The 23133-nt window shown below is 44.2% G+C and overlaps 1 protein-coding gene across 5 annotated transcripts in view; it reads right to left on the minus strand.

Moving 5' to 3' along the window:
• The window catches only part of LOC138299827 (broad substrate specificity ATP-binding cassette transporter ABCG2-like), a 676683-nt gene that overhangs the window by 128415 nt on the left and 525135 nt on the right, over positions 1-23133 (minus strand). For all 5 annotated transcript variants that reach the window (XM_069238424.1, XM_069238432.1, XM_069238461.1 and 2 more), the window contains one exon: positions 14873-15120. In XM_069238424.1, the coding sequence (XP_069094525.1) occupies positions 14873-15120 (248 nt within the window). The remainder of the gene's footprint in view (positions 1-14872; positions 15121-23133) is intronic.

A 23133-nucleotide genomic window follows, 5' to 3' on the forward strand; every position in this document is an offset into this window, starting at 1 on the left:
ATAGTTTGATCTTCAGCACTCCTAAAGAGTCACTTTGAAATACACGGCCCACCAGAGGGCAAACAGTAGATGCCACCCTGTCAGCATGCCAAGCAAAAAAAGACAGATTTAAGGCATAACCCGCTGACACAGACGCCAAACCAGCAGCGAGATGACCTGCGTATAGACACCGTAGTACTCTGAGTACACAGCTTGGATGCTGCATTTATGCTCACATCAAGTCATGAGAGAGACTTGAAAACAACATGTTCCGCTCTTTTCCTAGCTGTAACCTTAAATACATGTACTGGGCAGCCATGCTGTTGCAAGCTACAAGCCAGAGATCTCCTTTTCAAGTTCACTCCCAGTGAATGTCTGCTGTAAGAATATCAACTCTACAATGTGAGGCACAAATGGCATTATAAAGAAGCATTGGCAGGAAATATTGACAGAAACCAATAACTGAGGCAAAGCTGGACAACATTCAGAAGAAAAGATGGCAGTGTGCGAAACACTGATGTCACTGCTGGGACATACACAGTATAAGGTGACATGTTCAGAAAATGAGCCTTACAATGCTCTTTTGAGAGATGTCCCGTCCCAGCCTGATGGTATGGGACTGCAGACATTTTAACTATGTTTTATTGGGCAAGTCTGAGACAGACAGATCTTTCAAAGATGATGAAAAGCTCAGGTTATGCCATTTTTGAGGGACAAAGACTTTTGAGTTCCGCTAAGAGGCTGAGCAAGTAAATTGAGCAATCAACTTGAGGCGCGTGGATGGGTGTCTTGATGCATATTCATGTGCAAATACAAAAGAATACATTTTCCTTTTTGTATTTGCCTTTTTTGGGTAGTACTGCAAAGAGAAATGCTGTAGATCAGTGGATCTTAACCTGTGGTCCGGGAATCCCTGGTGGCCCGCAAAACCTATTCGGCGGGTCCACAACTGCTTAGAAAATGAGAGAATGTTAAATAAACAAAATGTTAAATCGAAAACTTAAAAACGTTCGGTAAATGGTTAAAAAAATTCTGTAAATGGTTACAAATTTTCTGTAAATGTGAAGAAATTTGAACTTGGAGGTTAAGAATAAAGTTACTAGCCTCAGAATGATTAGTGGGAGCCGTGCAAGTGCATCAAACAAGTACAGTATGAAAAATGGGAGGCCTCGATTGAATTTAGAAAAGCTTCAACCTTTCCATCAAAACTACATTTTTATATTTGTGAATTAAATAAAATATTTTATCATGTGTGTATTTGTTTGAAGCATGCCCGTTTCTGTATTTTCTCTGAATTGTTTTGAGGTACAAATCATCGAAAGCGTAGGCTGGGATCCCACCTTCCAGAAATGACTCAGTGGGGGTCCCGGGATTCCAATAATGATTCAGTGGTGGCCCTTTTCCAGTGATAATTAAGAGGGTGTTCACAGAAGTCAAAAGGCAAAGAACCACTGCTGTAGATGTTACATCAAAAGAAGTGCATATGACTTTCAATGCTGACCAAATAAAAGGGAGCGGAGAGTGTGGATTTTTACACACACATGATATACTCTGCTGAATTGATGTTCGCAGTGGGGGCGAAAGGGGACCTCAATGAAGAGTATATGAGTTTTACATGTCATTTCGAAGGTGACTGGAATAAAACCAGATCTGAAGTCAGGGGAATGGCGCTGGAGAGGTCAGAAAAGGTGAAAACTGAGGCTTGTGTGGGTTGGTGCCTGTGGTTAGAGCGGTCAGTGAAGGACACTCTTAGGAAGCTCGTTAGCATACGATATGTTTAATGTTCACGAGTTCACAATACAATTACCACTAAATATTCCAATATATCATGCATGGGCTTCTATGTGCCATTGAGAAGGTTCCATTTCAATAATGCTCTGTTTGGCTTTACAAAAATCCGAGATCAAATAATCTGTATCAATATTTTGAAAATAGTGAGATATAGACCTCAACAGTAAACGCTTTTATAAAGCTGCGAAGATTACCCACGTACACAAACCCTGCATTGTTTGATTAAAGCACATTTCAAGCACAGAGATAAACACTGGATTATGGTACATAAAACGCAGGTCTCTATGCCACAATTTCCTTGGTATTAAATGAAATCAAAGAAAGAAATTAAAACATCAGGGAGCTCAGTGAAGCATTAGCTGAGAAGCACATGAGCTTTAGCAACAGAAGGCTTAGGACCAGCCAGGCAGACCAAGTATTAGGAAAATTCAGCAAACACTTGTAGCGGAAAACAAGGATCATATCAGGCCCTTCTGAGAGGGATTAGCCGATGCGGTGTAATGAACCGTACAACACTTATGGGGCGCATTCCCCGTCCAGCGCTAATGAGGTCATGTACACATGAGAGTCTGTGAGAAAAGAGTCAGGGCAATTAGCCCTTTAATACTTCAAGGCCTTAAGAGTGTAAGTCTTGTCACAAGGTCACGCCTTTACAAAGCAATTATGGGGGATATCCATGATATCAAAGCATCTACTTTTGGCCTTTGGAGCACCAGGGCTTTTCACACGTTTCCCTCTTATCCTGGTGGGCATCTACATCTGATTTCAGGGACTTCCATACAAAAATAGATTCAAAATAATCACTGAATTCTTCAATTCCAAAGAAGGAGATGATGGTTTTGAATTAGTTAATTACATTGTATATATGGGCCAAATTGGTATTGCGGCAAAAGATGTGCATCATTTGAAAGTTTAAATATTACCAGACCAGCGTCTAGGGGAATATTTAATTATTTAACATAAAGGTAAACACAATGCACACAAGATATAACATGTAATATATAAAATTTGCCATAAAGTTCTAGAACCAAGTGGAAAAACATGTGTTAGATCTTCTCGCTCGCGCTCTCGCTCTCTACAGTGCATAGCGAGGGCGCGAGTTATTGTTACCTTAGGCCGCGAGTTATAGTTACCTAAACAACTAACGATAACTGCTGAATTTCTCTGGTTATGTGTTGGTAAATTCAGAACCTAACTATAACTTCCCTGTAAATTTTGTTTTTTTAAGTGAATTTCTAAAGTGCTACCTCATTGGGAAAATGTCCAGTGTTGGGGAGGGGAGCAACGCGGCCCCCCTCCCCAGGCCGAGCTCAGCCTTGGGGATCCCATACCCCAGGCCTTCAATAACTGGAGGGGGCGTACGGCCTTTCCCGGCTGATTTCGTCTCCGGGGACCCCATCACCCTGGGCCCAGCCTTCTAAAATATTTTCTGGAAGGCACATGGACCCGCTGCCCCAACTGATCTTAGCCTTGGGACCCCATTCCCCCAAACCTGGCCACCTGTCCTTGGTGCCCCTGCAGGAGCCAGCATTGCTATCAAAGACAGGGAGCTATTAAGCATGCCACTCCCTGTCTGTGAGAGCAATTGTTTCCTCTGCATGTCTGCAAGCAGGGAAACAGAGGAAACCTCTGCTCCCAGCAACCGAGAGATGTTTGACAGCAAACTGCACAGCACCCTTTTTTTTTTTTTTTTAAATGTCGGGACAATTCGTGGATTTTCCCAATATTAAAAAAAAAAAAGCTTTTTAGCCCTGGCGAGGTCCGTAAGGAACCCTGAGGCCAAGGCAAGGGGCTAAGGGTGACCCTACCCTAGCCCCTTTTCTTTTTTTCCACTTTTTTTCAGCCGAGTCCCAAGATGGTTGTCAACACTTCCTTGTTGAAGTTTTGGCAGCCAATCAGATATCAGCATGGGGACAGCTGGATCCGTGGAGGATCTGCACCCATATATATCTATATTTTTTGCCATTTAATATCTCTAAAACCACTGAAAGCATGTACACCAAAACACAAAAAAGCATACTTTCTAGACCTACAGCTAGCTTTCTACCAAATTTGGTGTGATTCGGGCTGTATTCATGCTCAAAATCCCCATGGGAAAATGCATAGGGAAAACATGTTTTGGAACTCCCTCCCTTTCTAAGGACCCTCGCTTGAATTTTCACCCCAAAACTTTGAAGACAGCAGCTGAACTGACATTAGTATAAGTTTTGAAAAGTTTGTGACGATTCAAAAGCGTCAAAGTTATTGGCAAAACACAAAACACTCTTCCTATGGAATCCAGGTCTCAGCGGTAACTACCTACTGGTATATATACACTCTCAATCAAAAATGCCAAGATGAAGGCCATGAAAATCTTTCTTATCTTTCTGTTAAGGGAAAAGCAATGCTGCTTACTACCAACTTCATTACCAGTAGATTCCACCATCTGTTTCTAAAAGCCAATGAGGTGCAAGGACACTTAAACTAGATTACCAACACACAGCAGGAGCCCATAGCCCTTATATGAACTGTAAATCAAGCCACAGGAACTGTTTACACAGCAGTGTCCATCTGGAAAAAACATGTCTGTTGGGGTGGCTTGGTGGTTTGCCCTGAAGGTACTTGTAGAATGGTATTATTTCGTGAACTCACACTAGGCCGGTTAGTTTATGGCTGACAGAGCTGATAAAAGTTTTTTTCGTTTGTATACAGGTCTTTACACATCTTGGAGATAGACAGAGCTGTGAGACAGCCTCACTTGACCCGTCACCCTCTAAAATGTGGCATAAATGGGCGCAGATGCAGGACATACAACTAAATGAGAAACCCCAGGGTCGATACTACTTATCAGAAGGGTTATGTGTTCATCAACATTTAAAGGCTGGCATTTTGCATTTCCAAAACCCTGTTTTTAAGGTTGCTTCACGAGCTACACACGTTCTCTTGTCCCTTCAGTCACATCAGTATTTATGTTTGCAAGCCAGACTGTTTCTTCGATATTATCCTTGTTCTGATATTAATCAACTGTGTCTAAATACCCTATATCATAATCCTGGGCTCAACTCTGTGTCTCACTAATCTCCAGTGTCTGCTTTTAATTCTCTGACTTTGGTAACCGTGTGCAGATTCGTTCCTTGTTTTATCATTGTTGTTATCTGCATATTCACCTCCATACTGTGCACACGTTCCTCCAATTTAAAGACCAAGCATTAAGAGTATTTTTAGGTTGGAGTCAAGATGGTTGACAGGTAAGACATGCTCTATGGGTGCTCCTCTGGCTCTCCTAAACCCACCAGTTAAACACTGCACCACTGACAGCAGATCGCCACAGAGAAGTCCACATCCACAGACGCAGTGACAGGTGCGTCCAACTGGCTGGACTGTAAGCAACAGAAGGCAGCTGGCCGACTAAATGACAAAGCTGCCCTGTCTGGCAAAATGACGGCACAGCAAACTATAAAGGACAGACTTGCATGGTCCAGAGTGGGCCTGAGTAAGTATATGCATGCTGAGCAGCACTGTGAATTAGAGATTGGTGATGGTGGAAAAAAAGTGTGTCTCCCTGGGATTTTGTTTTCCACTTTGGGGGGAAAATGCCAGCATTCCATGTGGCCAGAGAGAGAGATGCACCTGTCAGATAGGCAAGAACTCAAAGAATGACCTTTTGGAACATGGCAACCATCTACAGTGATATTTATGAAAGCACTACAGGAGGTTTGTGTGAAAGAGGCTCAAGCGCAACACCTACAATCACTAGCCCCAACACAAATATTAAGGAATACTGTACATAATAGAAGAACATGCAATCGAAAAAAGGATTATGAAGTGAAGGATGTCGATGTCTGCTTGCAACATCTTATGAGAGGCACTCTAAAGGTAGAGTCAAACATTCACACTTGGGGAGCCACAGACCAAAGTAAAGTCAGAAAGAAGGCCAGAAGGCCCAATGCACTTTTGAATTGCGTCTAGAGGCAGCTTTCGCTGTCTTGCAAAAATCAAATACACCCAAAAAATACATACATAAAATAAAAACATAGAAGTGCATTGGCTCTGCCCTCTTCATACAGTGATCAGTTCTGCTGTCTTTCACATTTTGCTTACGCCCACCACTGCATACAGCATGGACAAGGGAGCAGCCCACTTCGGACACTGGTTCTTTTGTACAATGAGGGACAGCATTCTGCCGCCTAAAAAGAGATGCACTTCAGTACCAGGGCTGGGGACCAACACTTTACAGTTCCAGTGTTTTTTTGTTTCTGTTCTTTATCCTTTTTTCTATTATTTTAGTAATATTTGTGTGTTTACAGTGCATCCACATAACAGTAATTCTGAGCAACATAGAAACTTTTCTTTGCACCAATAAGAATCATATTTTTGATGATGCTCAAATAAAAAGGGTTCTTATACCTTTTTAATTAAAGCTGCCTGCAAGGACATTCTCTTATTTTTATATTATGATTATGTTCAAGGATTTTTTTTAAACTCTACATTTTTATTGTAACCATATAGCAGTCACTCCTAGGCGTCAGCATGTTTTCTTTTGTCTTATTATTTTTGTAGGGCATAGTCGCAATAAAAAAAATAACCATTGCATCCCACCTGCTTGCCAAGGTCAGACCTATTGTCTTTGTCAATGATTGTTGAAATGCAAGACACAAACATACAAAGTCCTCTCTTCAGGAAATGTATTCAAAAGGAAACAAATAAAACAATCATCGCGAATCTTATCAGTAAAAGTATAACATAAAGATGGCTCTGTCTACAAATTACGATAAACAATAAAATTGACCCTATCTTGTTCCTAGAGGAAGGCAGGTAATTTCGGGATTGTCAGAGGGTGAGAAACATGCAAAGCAAAACACAAACGCTGTGGGATAGCGTAACTGGATGGACGGAATGCGGAACCAATCAAACATTCACCCCCAGTCACAGATCTGGGTTTAATCCATCCATTATTTTGCTCACCATGCCACCCCAGTTTGAACCCAGCCATATGCAAATCAGTCTTGACCCTGTTCCTCATGGGAACAGTCCAGCCCGAACTGCCAGGCCAGGTTCTCCCTGGACCGGAAACAAGCATCCTGGGACCGGTTTCGGGGTTTCACCCCTCATCAGCCAGGCTAGCTTGAATCCAGTGGCACAGTGAGCCCGGGACCCACGTCTGGGCATACCCGGCGCACTTAGGGCGGCAAAAGCAAAGCAAAACACAAACGCTGTGGGATAGCGTAACTGGATGGACGGAATGCGGAACCAATCAAACATTCACCCCCAGTCACAGATCTGGGTTTAATCCATCCATTATTTTGCTCACCATGCCACCCCAGTTTGAACCCAGCCATATGCAAATCAGTCTTGACCCTGTTCCTCATGGGAACAGTCCAGCCCGAACTGCCAGGCCAGGTTCTCCCTGGACCGGAAACAAGCATCCTGGGACCGGTTTCGGGGTTTCACCCCTCATCAGCCAGGCTAGCTTGAATACAGTGGCACAGTGAGCCCGGGACCCACGTCTGGGCATACCCGGCGCACTTAGGGCGGCAAAAGCAAAGCAAAACACAAACGCTGTGGGATAGCGTAACTGGATGGACGGAATGCGGAACCAATCAAACATTCACCCCCAGTCACAGATCTGGGTTTAATCCATCCATTATTTTGCTCACCATGCCACCCCAGTTTGAACCCAGCCATATGCAAATCAGTCTTGACCCTGTTCCTCATGGGAACAGTCCAGCCCGAACTGCCAGGCCAGGTTCTCCCTGGACCGGAAACAAGCATCCTGGGACCGGTTTCGGGGTTTCACCCCTCATCAGCCAGGCTAGCTTGAATCCAGTGGCACAGTGAGCCCGGGACCCACGTCTGGGCATACCCGGCGCACTTAGGGCGGCAAAAGCAAAGCAAAACACAAACGCTGTGGGATAGCGTAACTGGATGGACGGAATGCGGAACCAATCAAACATTCACCCCCAGTCACAGATCTGGGTTTAATCCATCCATTATTTTGCTCACCATGCCACCCCAGTTTGAACCCAGCCATATGCAAATCAGTCTTGACCCTGTTCCTCATGGGAACAGTCCAGCCCGAACTGCCAGGCCAGGTTCTCCCTGGACCGGAAACAAGCATCCTGGGACCGGTTTCGGGGTTTCACCCCTCATCAGCCAGGCTAGCTTGAATCCAGTGGCACAGTGAGCCCGGGACCCACGTCTGGGCATACCCGGCGCACTTAGGGCGGCAAAAGCAAAGCAAAACACAAACGCTGTGGGATAGCGTAACTGGATGGACGGAATGCGGAACCAATCAAACATTCACCCCCAGTCACAGATCTGGGTTTAATCCATCCATTATTTTGCTCACCATGCCACCCCAGTTTGAACCCAGCCATATGCAAATCAGTCTTGACCCTGTTCCTCATGGGAACAGTCCAGCCCGAACTGCCAGGCCAGGTTCTCCCTGGACCGGAAACAAGCATCCTGGGACCGGTTTCGGGGTTTCACCCCTCATCAGCCAGGCTAGCTTGAATCCAGTGGCACAGTGAGCCCGGGACCCACGTCTGGGCATACCCGGCGCACTTAGGGCGGCAAAAGCAAAGCAAAACACAAACGCTGTGGGATAGCGTAACTGGATGGACGGAATGCGGAACCAATCAAACATTCACCCCCAGTCACAGATCTGGGTTTAATCCATCCATTATTTTGCTCACCATGCCACCCCAGTTTGAACCCAGCCATATGCAAATCAGTCTTGACCCTGTTCCTCATGGGAACAGTCCAGCCCGAACTGCCAGGCCAGGTTCTCCCTGGACCGGAAACAAGCATCCTGGGACCGGTTTCGGGGTTTCACCCCTCATCAGCCAGGCTAGCTTGAATCCAGTGGCACAGTGAGCCCGGGACCCACGTCTGGGCATACCCGGCGCACTTAGGGCGGCAAAAGCAAAGCAAAACACAAACGCTGTGGGATAGCGTAACTGGATGGACGGAATGCGGAACCAATCAAACATTCACCCCCAGTCACAGATCTGGGTTTAATCCATCCATTATTTTGCTCACCATGCCACCCCAGTTTGAACCCAGCCATATGCAAATCAGTCTTGACCCTGTTCCTCATGGGAACAGTCCAGCCCGAACTGCCAGGCCAGGTTCTCCCTGGACCGGAAACAAGCATCCTGGGACCGGTTTCGGGGTTTCACCCCTCATCAGCCAGGCTAGCTTGAATCCAGTGGCACAGTGAGCCCGGGACCCACGTCTGGGCATACCCGGCGCACTTAGGGCGGCAAAAGCAAAGCAAAACACAAACGCTGTGGGATAGCGTAACTGGATGGACGGAATGCGGAACCAATCAAACATTCACCCCCAGTCACAGATCTGGGTTTAATCCATCCATTATTTTGCTCACCATGCCACCCCAGTTTGAACCCAGCCATATGCAAATCAGTCTTGACCCTGTTCCTCATGGGAACAGTCCAGCCCGAACTGCCAGGCCAGGTTCTCCCTGGACCGGAAACAAGCATCCTGGGACCGGTTTCGGGGTTTCACCCCTCATCAGCCAGGCTAGCTTGAATACAGTGGCACAGTGAGCCCGGGACCCACGTCTGGGCATACCCGGCGCACTTAGGGCGGCAAAAGCAAAGCAAAACACAAACGCTGTGGGATAGCGTAACTGGATGGACGGAATGCGGAACCAATCAAACATTCACCCCCAGTCACAGATCTGGGTTTAATCCATCCATTATTTTGCTCACCATGCCACCCCAGTTTGAACCCAGCCATATGCAAATCAGTCTTGACCCTGTTCCTCATGGGAACAGTCCAGCCCGAACTGCCAGGCCAGGTTCTCCCTGGACCGGAAACAAGCATCCTGGGACCGGTTTCGGGGTTTCACCCCTCATCAGCCAGGCTAGCTTGAATCCAGTGGCACAGTGAGCCCGGGACCCACGTCTGGGCATACCCGGCGCACTTAGGGCGGCAAAAGCAAAGCAAAACACAAACGCTGTGGGATAGCGTAACTGGATGGACGGAATGCGGAACCAATCAAACATTCACCCCCAGTCACAGATCTGGGTTTAATCCATCCATTATTTTGCTCACCATGCCACCCCAGTTTGAACCCAGCCATATGCAAATCAGTCTTGACCCTGTTCCTCATGGGAACAGTCCAGCCCGAACTGCCAGGCCAGGTTCTCCCTGGACCGGAAACAAGCATCCTGGGACCGGTTTCGGGGTTTCACCCCTCATCAGCCAGGCTAGCTTGAATCCAGTGGCACAGTGAGCCCGGGACCCACGTCTGGGCATACCCGGCGCACTTAGGGCGGCAAAAGCAAAGCAAAACACAAACGCTGTGGGATAGCGTAACTGGATGGACGGAATGCGGAACCAATCAAACATTCACCCCCAGTCACAGATCTGGGTTTAATCCATCCATTATTTTGCTCACCATGCCACCCCAGTTTGAACCCAGCCATATGCAAATCAGTCTTGACCCTGTTCCTCATGGGAACAGTCCAGCCCGAACTGCCAGGCCAGGTTCTCCCTGGACCGGAAACAAGCATCCTGGGACCGGTTTCGGGGTTTCACCCCTCATCAGCCAGGCTAGCTTGAATCCAGTGGCACAGTGAGCCCGGGACCCACGTCTGGGCATACCCGGCGCACTTAGGGCGGCAAAAGCAAAGCAAAACACAAACGCTGTGGGATAGCGAAACATGCCCCTGCAAAGTCTTGAAGAAGCAACGCTAAAGTAGCTGTGAACAGTGATAGCCCTTTAAAAAAAAAAACAGAAAGAGACGAGCGCATGCAGAACATTGAGGTAATATGACCAAAGAACGTATAAAATGGTTGTCCAATATTTTTTTTGGGAATTGTTTTTGCTGTTTAAGATGGTCACTACTGCATTCGAGAGTGTGAGCCTTGTGGAGGGGGTTAGATACAGTAAATGGCATCCGAGCAATAAGTGAGCCTTACTGGTTAAATAAAGTGTTGGCCAGTGGTTTCATTTATACTTTCTCCTGCACTGAACATAAATGTTTGCTTCCATGGCACTCACACACGTTAGGGATCACTTTTTAAGTCTAGCCACAGACATCCTTTGCTGTCTGCAAGATCTCATGTCAGCACATCACAGAATGCAAAAATAAAATGGCAATGAAAAGATTTTATTGCCATTTATTTTTACCAATGTGTGCAGTGCGCACTGCAGCAGCTCCGAGTTCAGAGACACGCTGGGCGTGCGCAGGGCGGACTGCACAGTCCAAAGTGAGCAGGTCACTTTGACCGGCTGTTTTTTGCGCCGGCCAAACTGACATGCGCACTTTGGAGCTCTCCACTCAGCTGTCTTAAGGCAGCTAGGTGGAGACAAAGTAGAGGCCTCCAGGGTGAGAAAGAGCACCCGCCTAGCCCACTCCATCCACTTCTCTCATGCTGGTTAACAGCATGAGAGCAGCATCTGGATTGGTTAGGGAAGCTCTTCCTCTATCGGACAGCAGAACACTGAGGAGGATGCACAGCCTGTGGTTAAGTGTTGTTTTATTTTATTTCAAATGTGTATTGCATGTAAGTTGTAAGTGTGTAATGAATGTATGTGTAGAGGTTGTGTTTATTTTGTGGTTAGTGTTTATTTGGGCTTTTGGAGTTTTGAGCTTTCTTAGGAAGAGGTGGTTTACTTTGGGGTTTTGGAGGGAGGGGGTGTTTTTTTTTTTGGAGGGGGGGGGGGGAAGTAGTGTGGCATTTCACTGGCCCTACCACTTTTAAAAAGGTACCAGCCGCCTCTGGTCAGTGCACAGTGGCACAGAAACCTTTGCTCCTCAACCTCTGCCCTAGCATAGACAAACCCTTCTCCCACATATCAACCTACAAATACCAGAAACCTGCACGTGCAGATATATTATGATTGAGCAGTAACTCAACAAGTGTACTCTCACACTTGCTAATGCTACACCCCTTACTCGCAACAATTCTCTGCAATTCCTCCACAAACTCTCCGAAAACTGCAGAGCAGAAAACTGAGCTGGGGGGGATTTTAATTTGGTGTGCAAGATGCCTTATATAGACCAAAAATAGGAGGGTTCCCGAAAAAGTCAGGCAGTAACACTTTGAATTACACAATGGGGAAGAAGAGTACACTTAGACATTTGCTGCAACTTGCATTCAAAGTACAAGAACGATAGTTTTTTACTCATGTACACTTGGCTTGTATAAGAGTTGACAGTATATTTCGTTCCCAAATATCAGTGGCAGAAGTAATGGAAGCTCACTTAGGTAATAACACAGTTTTGGATCATATCCCAATTGAGAATCTTGTGAATTGGACACTGGGTGAAGAAAAGCATTTAAATACATATATAATACATATATAAAAACTAAATATGGAATTCTTAAGGGCAGAGTTCGGTAAGAAGATTAGTGACAAGAGAAGAAATTATCACGCTTATAAGGAGTGGAGGGAAAAATCAGACAAATTCAATGTAATCCTCAGGGGCAAGGTCATAAAGATACAATTCCAAATCAAAAGGTAAACCAAACTAGAGTTAGATGAACTAAGGAAGGAGAGTCTACAATTAGAAAAACGAAAAGCATATGAAAATGGGAAGAAATGGAATAAAGCCATATCATTATCAGCATTATATATATATATATATATATATATATATATATATATATAATGCTGATATATATATATATACACACACACAGAAAAACAAAATCGTGCCTCTGTGGGCGAGATAATGGGCACCAAGAGAAATCAGTGTTGGGAACGACACAGAAAAAGAAGACATTGCAGTATTTTTTACAAGAAATTCTACACTTGCTGCTTGGAACAAGAGGGAAAGCAAGGAGAACACATCAGGGGAACAAAGATTCCAAGACTTAAAACACAATACATAGCAGAGTTTGAATGTTCAATCGACATCCATGTCCAATTACCGACATACTAGATGAAAAGAGTAAGCTGCTACCAATTATTGATTCTCTACAAGCATTTGTATACCTTATAAAGCATTAACAATGAATTAGCACAACAGCTTTCGTAAAATCAAACGATCACCAAAATACTGGTCAGGGCAATTATAGTTTAAATCCCCAAATCTGACAAAGATCAGCAAGAATATCCTGCAGCCCCACTGCTATTATAAATCTTTCTATCATAATGTGTATTTAAATGATTGTAAACAGGTAAAGCAACTTGCTAATATTCGGATTTGCAATCAGACCCTGTACAAAAATCAAAAGAATCATTCCTATTTCACTGTGAAATCCCACTGGAGATAATTTTCAACTGCCCGGTGTCTTTGGACTCCAAGAAGTATTTTTGCCTCAGGGACTCGAGTTAGTTTCAAAGAAAGTTATTGGGAGTTTGTAGCCTAAGAATCTGTGACAAGGTGTACAGAAACGCTCCTATTAGCATTTGTGGACATAAAACCCTGTGCGCGGTATGAACTGCCTATTGATGAAACTGCCCCTGCCCTAGCACGAAACGTGTACCTTTAATTTACATACAGAACTTTACCCATTAAAGCGAATAGCAGTAAATGGCAAGAGAAGGATGTAGCCGATGATCTGTGCCCAGTATGTTAAGGGAGTCGGAAACACTGACACATATACTATCCTTCTTTCAATACTACCATAACTTTCAGGCACATTGGATTGTTTCCCCTCTCAAGGAATCCGGCACTAGGAGGTATTTAGAGGCAAGCAGACTATTGAGCACCGACACAAGTAGAGCAGTGGTTTTTGGCATGGCTAAATACCCAAAGGCTCCATAGATTAGAGGCTCTAATAGTATACAGGAAAGTGATGAAATGACCGTGGAACAGTGTGTATTTGAATTGTGAATATCTTTTTGATCCAATGTTAATTCTGAGTGCAATATAGGAGAAGACGATTGTGATTAGCCACGAATGCACTGGTCGCTTTAAATGGAACTGCAGTCTGTAAATTATTGGCATAAGAATGGCTTGTGACATTGTTGACTCAACACTACATTGTGCTGGCTATCCCTATAGAGCTATTCTATTTCCATCACGGTTCTCCTGTCGCATTGTTGTCAAGAATCCTTTAACGGCAGGGGTCTCAGTTTTGCCCAGGTCTTTTCAAAACGTGTTAAGTTTTTTTTCTTTAAGGAAACTGGACAATCAAGAAAAGCATTACAGAAAACTGAATGAGACCAGTATGAAATAGATTTCAGACAATTTTGCCTCACGGAGGGCAAGAATATGTCTCAATTGCCACAAATTTAGCAATCATTCTTTGCTGTTTTGAGCCTGTGGCAATTAAAATCAGAGATTAAAACAAAATTAAAGGCATTAACTTTATTGGAGATCTTCAGAAGGTAATTATTTGTTGCTGAAGTATTAGGGAACTCTAAGAGGGCTTTCTTCTGTCTTAATTACTGAACCGAAGCATACTAAAATATTTGGAGGACTTAGTATTAATCTGACCAAATGCGATGTACTTCTACTCAACAGTAACCTCTCAGATGAGAACTTTATCTCCCCTGTAATGGATAAAAACATGTTTTTAGAATACCTTGATTTTATATTGAGATACATACTTCTGCCATTTCCAAGGCCTGTAATAAACCGAGTTTACTGTGGCCTCGTCCATGGTTCTCAATTTACTCTCTAAAAGAACATGCCACCAGGATTAGAAAGCCAGAAACATTTAGCTTGTCTTGTCTAAGAAAAAAAGGGAATTTCTTAGTAGGGGGAAATTCAAATGGTGGGTCATTCTACCTACATGGGTAATTTCATAGGTATCTAGTGTCTACTTGGTTGGAAGGAGAGTGGGTTTAACAAATGCTGAAAAGGTTAATATTTCTCTTATATAAGGAGCTCTATAAAGAGGAGACACTAATGGGCAGATGTAGCAAAGGGTTTTTCCCATTCTGTGTCAATGGGAAAATGTGTTCGTACATATGGCCCTAAGATACTTGTCAAAACTTAGAAGTCGCCTTTGATACTCAACCCTCTGTGATCAATTGAATAAAGAGATGCACATAAAAAAAGAGTACTTATATAATTTAAGAAATCAGAAAATGATTATGCTGCTTATTTAGAGTCAAACTGCTGTTATAAAGAGACTCAGTTGAGAGAGACCACATGTGGATCATACTTTTCAGATAAAAATGTCATTACTGTACCTGAGCTACTGAAGCCTGAGGGTTGCCCAACAGATTTTTAAAGGTACGTTTGGACACCCATTTAAGCTGGTGAAAGAATGAAGTGCTGTAGGTTATCTGTCTAGTAAAAATACTAGTCTTCACTTTGCCCCCCAGCGTCAGCTTTTCTAACTCTGCTTTGGTTTCTCTGAAGTCTTCTGTGTTGCGATATTCCTCTGCTAATTTCTCCACAACCGTTTTGTCACCACCATCATGTTCTTCAATTTCATCTATGTATAGAAGAAAAACAGCAATTTGTATTTGGGGTTTTAACACAGATATTGTTGTTCTACACAGCAAACTGATCATTATTTGTATGAGGATATCACACTGTCAAGTTCCTACTGTGGACACACATAGCATCCTAGGAGTGAAGCAACTTACCAATGGCCGAAAGGCATCACCAACAATAAAAGGAGGAAAAGAAGCTCACAGAAGGAACAAGAATGAAAATGTCACTTACCCAGTGTACATCTGTTCGTGGCATTAGTCGCTGCAGATTCACATGTTTGGCACAGTCCGCTGCCTGGTGTTGGGCTCGGAGTATTACAAGTTGTTTTTCTTCGAAGAAGTCTTTTTGGTCACGGGACCGAAGGACTCCTCCCTCTTTGGCTCCATTGCGCATGGGCGTCGACTCCATCTTAGATTGTTTTCCCCGCAGAGGGTGAGGATGGAGTTGTTTGGTATAAATAGTGCCCATGCAATGGAGTGAATATGTATGTATGATAAGAGTTTCTAATAATTATTTGCAAATGTTCAGATGTTTAAGGTTTATGATCTACTTCTAAACGGCTACAGGCTTCCCGGGGAGGTGGGAGGGTACATGTGAATCTGCAGCGACTAATGCCACGAACAGATGTACACTGGGTAAGTGACATTTTCAGTTCGATGGCATATGTTGCTGCAGATACACATGTTTGGCATAGACTATAAAGCAGTTACCTCCCCTAAAAGCGGTGGTTTAGCCTGTAGGAGTTGAAGTAGTTTGGAATAATGTTCTTAGTACAGCTTGGCCCACTGTAGCTTGTTGTGCATGTAGTACGTCTACACAGTAGTGTTTAGTAAACGTATGAGGCGTAGACCAGGTTGCAGCCTTACATATTTCGCTCATAGGAATGTTTCCTAGAAAGGCCATTGTAGCACCTTTCTTTCTGGTTGAGTGTGCCTTTGGTGTAATAGGCAATTTTCTTTTGGCTTTAAGATAGCATGTTTGGATGCATCTGACTAACCATCTAGCAATGCCTTGTTTAGAGATTGGATTTCCTATGTGTGGTTTTTGAAAAGCTATGAACAGTTGTTTTGTTTTCCTGATTAGCTTTGTTCTGTCAATGTAATACATTAGTGCTCTTTTGATGTCTAATGTATGTAGTGCCCTTTCAGCCACAGAATTTGGTTGTGGGAAGAACACTGGCAATTCTACTGTTTGATTTAAATGGAATGGTGAGATTACTTTTGGCAGAAAGTTTGGATTTGTTCTTAGAACTATTTTATTGTTGTGTATTTGAATAAATGGTTCTTGTATGGTAAATGCCTGTATTTCACTTACTCTTCTGAGGGATGTGATTGCAATGAGAAATGCGACCTTCCAGGTTAGATATTGCATTTCACAGGAATGCATGGGTTCGAAAGGGGGACCCATGAGTCTTGTTAAGACGATGTTAAGATTCCATGAAGGAACTGGTGGTGTTCTTGGTGGTATAATTCTTTTTAGCCCTTCCATGAATGCTTTAATAACTGGTATTCTAAATAGAGACGATGAATGAGTAGTTTGTAGGTAAGCAGATATAGCTGCGAGGTGTATTTTTATAGATGAAAAAGCGAGATTTGCTTTTTGCAAATGTAGTAAGTATCCTACTATGTCTTTAGTAGAGGCATGTACTGGTTGTATTTGATTGGCATGGCAGTAGTAAACAAATCTTTTCCACTTAGATGCATAGCAGTGTCTAGTGGAAGGTTTTCTAGCTTGTTTTATGACCTCCATGCATTCTGGTGTGAGGTCCAAGTGTCCGAATTCTAGGATTTCAGGAGCCAAATTGCCAGATTCAATGATGCTGGGTTTGGATGTCTGATCTGTTGTTTGTGTTGTGTTAACAGATCTGGCCTGTTGGGTAGTTTGACATGCGGTACTAGTGAAAGGTCTAGTAGAGTTGTATACCAAGGTTGTCTTGCCCATGTGGGTGCTATCAGTATGAGTTTGAGTTGGTTTTGACTTAACTTGTTTACTAGATATGGAAGGAGAGGGAGAGGGGGAAAAGCGTACGCAAATATCCCTGACCAATTCATCCATAGAGCATTGCCTTGTGATTCGCGGTGTGGGTACCTGGATGCGAAGTTTTGGCATTTTGAGTTTTCTCTTGTTGCGAACAAATCTATCTGGGGTGTTCCCCAATTTTGAAAGTACTTGTTCAGAACTTGGGGGTGAATTTCCCATTCGTGGACTTGTTGGTGGTCTCGCGAAAGGTTGTCTGCTAGTTGGTTTTGTATTCCTGGAATAAATTGTGCTATTAGGCGAATGTTGTTGTGAATCGCCCACTGCCAAATTTTTTGTGTTAGGAGGCACAATTGTGTTGAGTGTGTTCCTCCTTGTTTGTTTAGATAATACATTGTTGTCATGTTGTCTGTTTTGACAAGAATGTATTTGTGTGTTATTATGGGCTGGAAGGCTTTTAACGCTAGAAATACTGCCAACAGTTCTAGGTAATTGATATGAAATTTTGTTTCGTGTATATCCCATTGTCCTTGAATGCTGTGGTGATTGAGGTGTGCTCCCCACCCTGTCTTGGAAGCATCTGTTGTTATAACGTATTGAGGCACTGGGTCCTGAAATGTCCGCCCTTTGTTTAAATTTTTGCTGTTCCACCATAGAAGCGAGAGGTATGTTTGGCGGTCTACCAACACCAGATTTTGAAGTTGACCCTGTGCCTGTGACCATTGTGATGCTAGACACTGTTGTAAGGGTCGCATGTGTAGTCTTGCGTTTGGGACAATGGCTATGCATGATGACATCATGCCTAGAAGTTTTAGCGCAAATTTTGCTTGTATCTTTTGGTTTGGAAACATAGCACTTATTAGCTTGTGGAATGCCTGCACTCTTTGTGGACTTGGAGTGGCAATTCCTTTTGATGTGTTGATGGTTGCTCCTAGATATTGTTGTGTTTGACACGGTTCTAGGTGTGATTTTGTGTAGTTGATGGAAAACCCCAGTTTGTGAAGGGTTTGTATGACAAAGGTGGTGTCGCTTGCGCATTTTTTTACTGTGTTGGTTTTGATTAGCCAGTCGTCTAGGTAAGGGAACACATGTATCTGTTGTCTCCTGATGTGTGCTGCTACTACTGCTAGACATTTTGTGAACACTCTTGGTGCAGTTGTTATTCCGAATGGCAACACCTTGAATTGGTAATGTATTCCTTTGAATACGAACCGTAGGTACTTTCTGTGAGAAGGGTGTATTGGTATATGAAAGTACGCATCCTTTAGGTCTAATGTGGTCATGTAATCTTGCTGTTTGAGCAGTGGAATGATGTCTTGTAGTGTGACCATGTGAAAATGGTCCGATATGATGTAGGTATTTAGTGTCCTGAGATCTAATATTGGTCTCAATGTTTCGTCTCTTTTTGGAATTAGAAAGTACAGGGAGTAAACTCCTGTGTTTTTTTGTTGTACTGGTACTAATTCTATTGCATCCTTTTGCAGTAGTGCTTGAACTTCTAGTCCTAAAAGTTCTAAATGATGTTGTGACATTTTGCGTGTTTTGGGGGGGATGTTTGGTGGGAAGTTGTGGAATTCTATGCAATAGCCATGGTGGATTACTGCTAATACCCAATTGTCTGTTGTAATCTGTTGCCAAGATTGGTAGAATTGGCTTAGTCTTCCCCCCACTGGTGTTGAGTGAAGGGGTTGCGTGACGTGAAAGTCACTGTTTAGGTGGAGGTGTTTTTGGAGTTTGGAATCTTCCCCTACTCCTTGGGAATTGACCCCCCCGATATCCCCTGAAACCTCCCCTTTGGAAGGAACCCTGATATGGTGTGGTTCTTGATTGTTGGCTGGTGGTGTCTGTGGGTTGGCCACGAAACCCCCCTCTAAATGGAGTTTTCCTGAAAGAGCCTCTGCTCTGCGGGGAGTAGAGTGCGCCCATGGCTTTGGCCGTGTCTGTGTCCTTTTTAAGTTTTTCAATGGCTGTATCCACTTCCGAGCCAAACAGTTGTTTCTCGTTGAAGGGCATATTAAGGACAGCCTGCTGGATTTCAGGTTTGAAGCCTGAAGTGCGTAGCCAAGCGTGTCTCCTTATGGTGACAGCAGTGTTGACTGTTCTTGCTGCAGTATCGGCTGCGTCTAGTGAAGAGCGGATTTGATTGTTTGAGATGGTTTGTCCCTCTTCCACTATTTGCTACGCCCTTTTTTGGTATTCCTGGGGAAGATGGTCTACGAGAAGTTGCATCTCGTCCCAGTGTGCGCGGTCATATCTGGCCAGCAGCGCTTGTGAATTTGCGATGCGCCACTGGTTGGCTGCCTGTGACGCCACTCTTTTCCCTGCCGCGTCAAATTTTCGGCTTTCTTTGTCCGGAGGTGGGGCGTCGCCAGATGTATGTGAATTTGCTCTTTTGCGAGCTGCCCCTACTACCACAGAGTCGGGTGGTAACTGCGAAGTAATAAACACTGGGTCTGTGGGTGGTGGTTTGTATTTTTTATCCACCCTTGGGGTGATGGCTCTTGATTTTACGGGCTCCTCAAAAATTTGTTTTGCGTGCCGTAACATCCCTGGTAGCATTGGGAGACATTGATATTGGCTATGTGTAGCCGAGAGGGTGTTAAATAAGAAATCATCCTCTATAGGATCGGAATGCAGTTGGACATTGTGGAAGTCTGCAGCCCTAGCCACCAGTTGCGAGTATGAGGTACTGTCCTCTGGCGGTGACGGCTTTGTGGGGTATGACTCGGGATCATTGTCCGGCACTGGGGTGTCATACAGGTCCCAAGCGTCTTGATCCTGATCGTCATGACTTATGGTAGTTTGCGCTGGTGAGTGCATTTGTGGCGGTGTTTGTGCCGGCGATGCCTGTGGAGGAGAGGGCGGAGGCGTGACTTTTTTAACCACTTTGGCTTGTGGTTGTGTGTCATCCTTTGGAAGTCCGATCCTTCTTTTCCTCATGATTGGGGGAAGGGTTGATATCTTCCCTGTATCTTGCTGGATGCACAGTCTCTTTTGTGTGTAGTCCGATTCTACACTTTGGAGCCTTGTCCAAATTTGTGCATTTGGCCACTTAGTCCTTGTTCCTCTGAGTAGGATGAAGGTGTGGTATTTTTCGGCGCCGAGAGAGAATCTTTTTTCGGTTTCGGCACCGACAGAATTTTTGTTCCTTTCGGCAAGGATTCTCGGTGCCGATGTTTTTCGGTGCCGGTATCTTGTTTCCGTCTCTCGGAGCCGCTTTCTCGGCTCCGAGGTTGCTCCATGGCGGTCCCTCGACCGGAGTCGGGTGTCTTCGCTATGGGCGTGCCCTTTTTCGGCCCCTTCGACGGGTCGCCTGATTTATGGGTCGAGCCATGGCCTGTTGGCAGTGGCGTCCCCTGGGCTTTCGGTTTGTCGATGGATTTACTTTTCGACGTCTTACTCACAGTTTGTTGCTGTTGTTCGACGTCGGAGTCTCCGGATTCTGATTCCGGAACCGAGAATGTTTCCTCTTCGTCGTCGAAACGTTGTTTTGTCGACGTGGACGCCATTTGGTGACGCCTGGCTCTTCGGTCCCGGAGTGTTTTTCTGGACCGGAAGGCTCGACAGGCTTCACAGGTATCCTCCTTGTGCTCGGGGGACAAGCACAAGTTACAGACCAAGTGCTGATCTGTATAAGGATACTTACTGTGACATTTTGGGCAGAAACGAAACGGGGTCCGTTCCATCGGCTTCGATGTCGCACGCGGTCGGGCCGACCAGGCCCCGATGGGGGATCGAAACTGCCCCAAAGTCTTCCGATGATCGGTGTCGATGTACCTAACTATCCCGATACCGAACGGAACAATACCGACGCTTTCTTCCGAGATTCTGACTAACTTTCCGAACCGAAACACGGAGCGAAAAGGAATACGTCCGAACCCGACAGCGGAAAAAAACAATCTAAGATGGAGTCGACGCCCATGCGCAATGGAGCCAAAGAGGGAGGAGTCCTTCGGTCCCGTGACCAAAAAGACTTCTTCGAAGAAAAACAACTTGTAATACTCCGAGCCCAACACCAGGCAGCGGACTGTGCCAAACATGTGTATCTGCAGCAACATATGCCATCGAACAATAGCTTTCAAAGCACAGCAGCGTAGGTGGATCTAGCCAGTGAAGGAGCAGGAAATGAGTAAGAGTTACAAAGGAGACTTAGAAGTACAGATTTAGAAATGTAATTTTATAGAAAGCAGTGGTCTCTACTCTGTTTACTGGTGTGCCTGGTGTGAAGAGGACCAGTAGGGATTCTGGTTTTTTCTGAAAGGCATGACAGCAGTGTAGCAAAATCAGGCCTGCTTAAACCTGATGTCGAATTTAGACTGAGAACCAATGAAGTATGATTTGGCTGAGTTCATTTGTTTGAAACTCAGGAAGGTAATAACACTCTTCTCCATGTCCTCCAAGACTCCACACTGGCACCCTATATGCTGCAGCACGTCTTATCCAGGGCCAGAAGAAATATGGTCACATCTCCCCAATCCTGAAGGAACTCCATAGCCCACCTCCCTCGTCAGCCCGCACCATCTTCAAAACCAGTTACATCATTTACAAAACTATCACAACCAACACCCCCACTTAGTTTGCAGAGAAGCTCACTGTCTTTGGTGGGTTTTTGCACATCCCCATCTGGGCCAGGACGCCATCAGATCACAGAATAAGGAGTGTTAAAAAAAAAAAAAAAAAAAGAATAAATCAGGGCTTTCCAGCTATGCACCCAAGCTCTGGAACACCATCCTCCTTGTAACTACTGGGAATGCCTCAACACTTCTCCAATTTAGGACAGAGTTGTAGACACACCTCTTTATTAAAGAAGACTACATCACAATGCATTAACAGTCCACAAAACAGTACCTGCCCTATCACTTGTTTACTTTGACCATGTACAGTGCTCCGACCCCTTTTGGGTAGGTTCAAATGACGTATGTTAGTGGTGAATAGACACACTAATGATTGGTGGAGGAAATGTAGGCCTTATGGTGATGCATGGATTAGGAAGGGGGTGATTTCAAGCAAAACTGAGGTACTGAGAACATATTAATTAACAGAAACACCCATGCCATGGAGAAAAGTTTGGTTTTCCTGGAGTTTAATGTAAAGACTGAGAGCAGGATCCAAGGGATAGGGCAATAGGTATTCATTGAATGACTGACGATGGCGAGATTTGTAGGTCTGAACTGGAATCTGGCAGGAAGAATGTGATGCAGACCTGGATCATTCCACTGTGCTTGTGCAGTTGGGTAGGATATAATTTCTGGACACCTAGCTAATGGGGAGAGATGAATGAATGGGGTGGTTCCTATTCACCTATGTCAAAGTACATTTTGGAATTTGCTGAGGAAAGAGATGTGTTCTTGGAGAAGGGTGGGAAGCAATTTGTAATAACCTATACAGGACAGAAACATTATTAGACAACAGTTGTTATATGGGTCACTGGATAGATGTTTTAAGGCTCTAGGAGAGATTCTATGGTTGAGTGAGGGGTTTACTCATTTTACTTCTGCAGTTTTAACAGGATTTATTTTGGAAATTAAAAACGTAATTACAAAAGCAGGCACATAGACAACACTTGTCAGCAATAAATATCAGATAAAATGCATACGTAATTTCAATAAAAAATAGTATCCAAGCAGGGCACCAAAAATTAGGAAACCTTTCCCAGCAAACCAGTGCACATCTGCAACATGTGTTTCAGATTACTAACTTTCAATGCATAGGCTAGGACAGTTTCCAAGATACCACATACGTGTTCCAAAATAAACGTATGCAGGGGCGGTACAGGTTAAAACCCCTTACGGTCGGAAGAATATACTTTTTACGGTCAATTACTATGTATATAAGAACAATAATTACCTGGTGGTCTGAACTGAAGTTAGATGGATAAGTATGCTTATTGGAGAGAAGTTATAGGGAAATATTTATAAACATTCAAATAAGTCTGCATTGGACAATCAGTAGGAGATGTTTAAGCATTATTGCAAAGGGTTATAGGGAGTCATCAGACAGCAGAGTGGACATTCTTCCGCCGCCAGAATACTGT

This window comes from Pleurodeles waltl, chromosome 1_2, assembly GCF_031143425.1.
Source record: "Pleurodeles waltl isolate 20211129_DDA chromosome 1_2, aPleWal1.hap1.20221129, whole genome shotgun sequence".
Classification (NCBI taxonomy): Eukaryota; Metazoa; Chordata; class Amphibia; order Caudata; family Salamandridae; genus Pleurodeles; species Pleurodeles waltl.